The sequence below is a fragment of the Pinus tabuliformis genome, chromosome 2_1 (genome assembly GCF_031772625.1).
Source record: "Pinus tabuliformis cultivar Carrire ecotype Pingquan chromosome 2_1, CPIR1, whole genome shotgun sequence".
NCBI lineage: Eukaryota > Viridiplantae > Streptophyta > Pinopsida > Pinales > Pinaceae > Pinus > Pinus tabuliformis.
In genome coordinates, this window is record NC_142299.1 from 908,462,529 (window position 1) to 908,464,374 (window position 1,846).

General features: G+C 41.5%; 1 protein-coding gene across 1 annotated transcript; it reads right to left on the reverse strand.

Annotated features, from left to right (window-relative positions):
* Window positions 1-720: 720 nt before the first annotated feature.
* Window positions 721-1,449, reverse strand: LOC149203593 (uncharacterized). Its single transcript, XM_089401930.1, has one exon. The coding sequence runs from the start codon at window positions 1,447-1,449 to the stop codon at window positions 721-723; it is 729 nt and encodes a 242-aa protein (XP_089258056.1).
* Between the last annotated feature and the right edge of the window lie 397 nt (window positions 1,450-1,846).

Consider the following 1,846-nt stretch of genomic DNA (forward strand, 5'->3'; position numbering starts at 1 on the left):
CATTTTAATCATCTCCCAGAAATTGTGGAAAAAATTAGAGGTGAAACCGTCAGGGCCAGGCGCCTTCCCATCTTTCAATTGATGAACTGCAATTTCCACCTCCTGTAAGTCGACAGGCCTTAGGAGGAGTTGGTTATGCTCCTCTGTAATAACTTTTGGAATATTCCTGGTAATTTTTTCTATGGCGTGTGATCTGTCTATTTGTGGCTCATGATGAGCCTGCTTGAAGTAGTTTAGAAGTTCGCTTTCAATTTCTTCATGTGTTTCCATCTTTACCCCCTGCTCATTTTGAATATGAGTGATGTTGTTATTCATTCTTCGTTGGATGGTGGTCCTGTGAAAAATTTTTGTGTTTTTTTCTCCTTCCTTAAGCCATCTTATTCTCGATTTTTGCCTCCATAGCGTTTCTTCCTGTTTTGCCCTCTCTGAGATCTGTGACTCAAGATACTTTTCCTGTTCTGACAGGTCATCTGATCGGCCTTCTGTAATAATCCTTTGCTGCAGTCGTTTCATATCTTGATCGAGGGTAATTTGAGCCTAGAAAATATTGCCAAAAGAAGAGTGGTTCCATTGTTTGATCTTACTCTTGAGGTGTTTAAGCTTCTGCTGAAATTGAAACATTTTTGTGCCATTTGGAGGAGAAAAATTGTTCCATTCTGAGCTTATAAGGTTATTGAAATCCAGATGAGACATCCAGAAAGCCTCAAAGAGAAATGGTCTTCAGGTTGTATTGCCAGGACGAGACCATTGAAGAGAGATTGGCCAGTGATCTGACCCTAAGAGTGGCAGGATTGAAGCTGAAAAGTCTCCTCCTAGATGGATTGCGTTGTCTGAAAGTAAGAATCTGTCCAGACGAGAGGCAATCTGATGCAAACCTGCTCTTTTATTATTCCAGGTAAAAAGTCCATTATTGAATGGCACGTCAATGAGCCAGTTGTTTTGAATAAATTCTTTTAGATTGTTTCCTTCCTTATCCAATCTGTTCCTGCCTCCCCTTTTTTCTTCTAGCTTGGTAATCATGTTGAAGTCGCCCCCAGTGATCCATAGTGGATGCGATCTTTCAGTATTGATTGCCGAAAGGGTATTCAAGATTTCTATCTTGTGCATGGCCTCCTGGGGAAAATACACATTGGTTAGATGCCCGTGTATATTTGTCCCTGTGATGTGAAAAGTGGCTTGAATGAAATGCTTATTAGCATGGATGTTATTGAGCATAATGGTACGAGCATCCCAAATGATTGCTAGGCCTCCAGAAGCCCCAGCGGCATCCACTGCAGCTGTGAGACCTCCTGGCCAGGCTTTTGCTGCAATTCTTTCCAGAGCGATTGAATTGCATTTGGTTTCTTGCAAGAATAGGATTTGTGGCCTCTCTTGTTGTATCATATTTTTGATAAGTCTACCTTTCCCGGGGCTATTGAGCCCTATGATATTCCATGATATTAGCTTCATTGGGAAATGTTGGGGAGGGAGTTATAGTACTTTGTAAGCTTGGAGTATCTGCCTGACTCCACTAACATTTCCCCAATGCGAATTGTTCGTTGGAGATCTGTTTTCCTTCCACGCTTTTTGTTATCTTTGGTAATATGTCTCCCATCCCATAGGCTGCCAGTCTGAATGCCTAGGGATTTTTGCCTTTGTGCTCGTGAGAGGATCACTTCCAAATTCTCTAGTTATCTTTCTAGAATTTTGTCATAATTTTTTGTTTTGCATGCCTGCTCAAGGCCTAGAATGTCTAGGTCCCCAATATCTATGCTTTCTGGTTCCTCTTCCATGTGCTGAGATTCATTTAATCCTTCAGTTGTTTCTGTTGCTATTCTGGAATCAGGTTGCATGTTGTCTACCTCCA

Coding starts and splice junctions, on each gene's coding strand:
- LOC149203593 (XM_089401930.1), bottom strand. CDS start 1,449: ATGAAGCTAATATCATGGAATATCATAGGGCTCAATAGCCCCGGGAAA.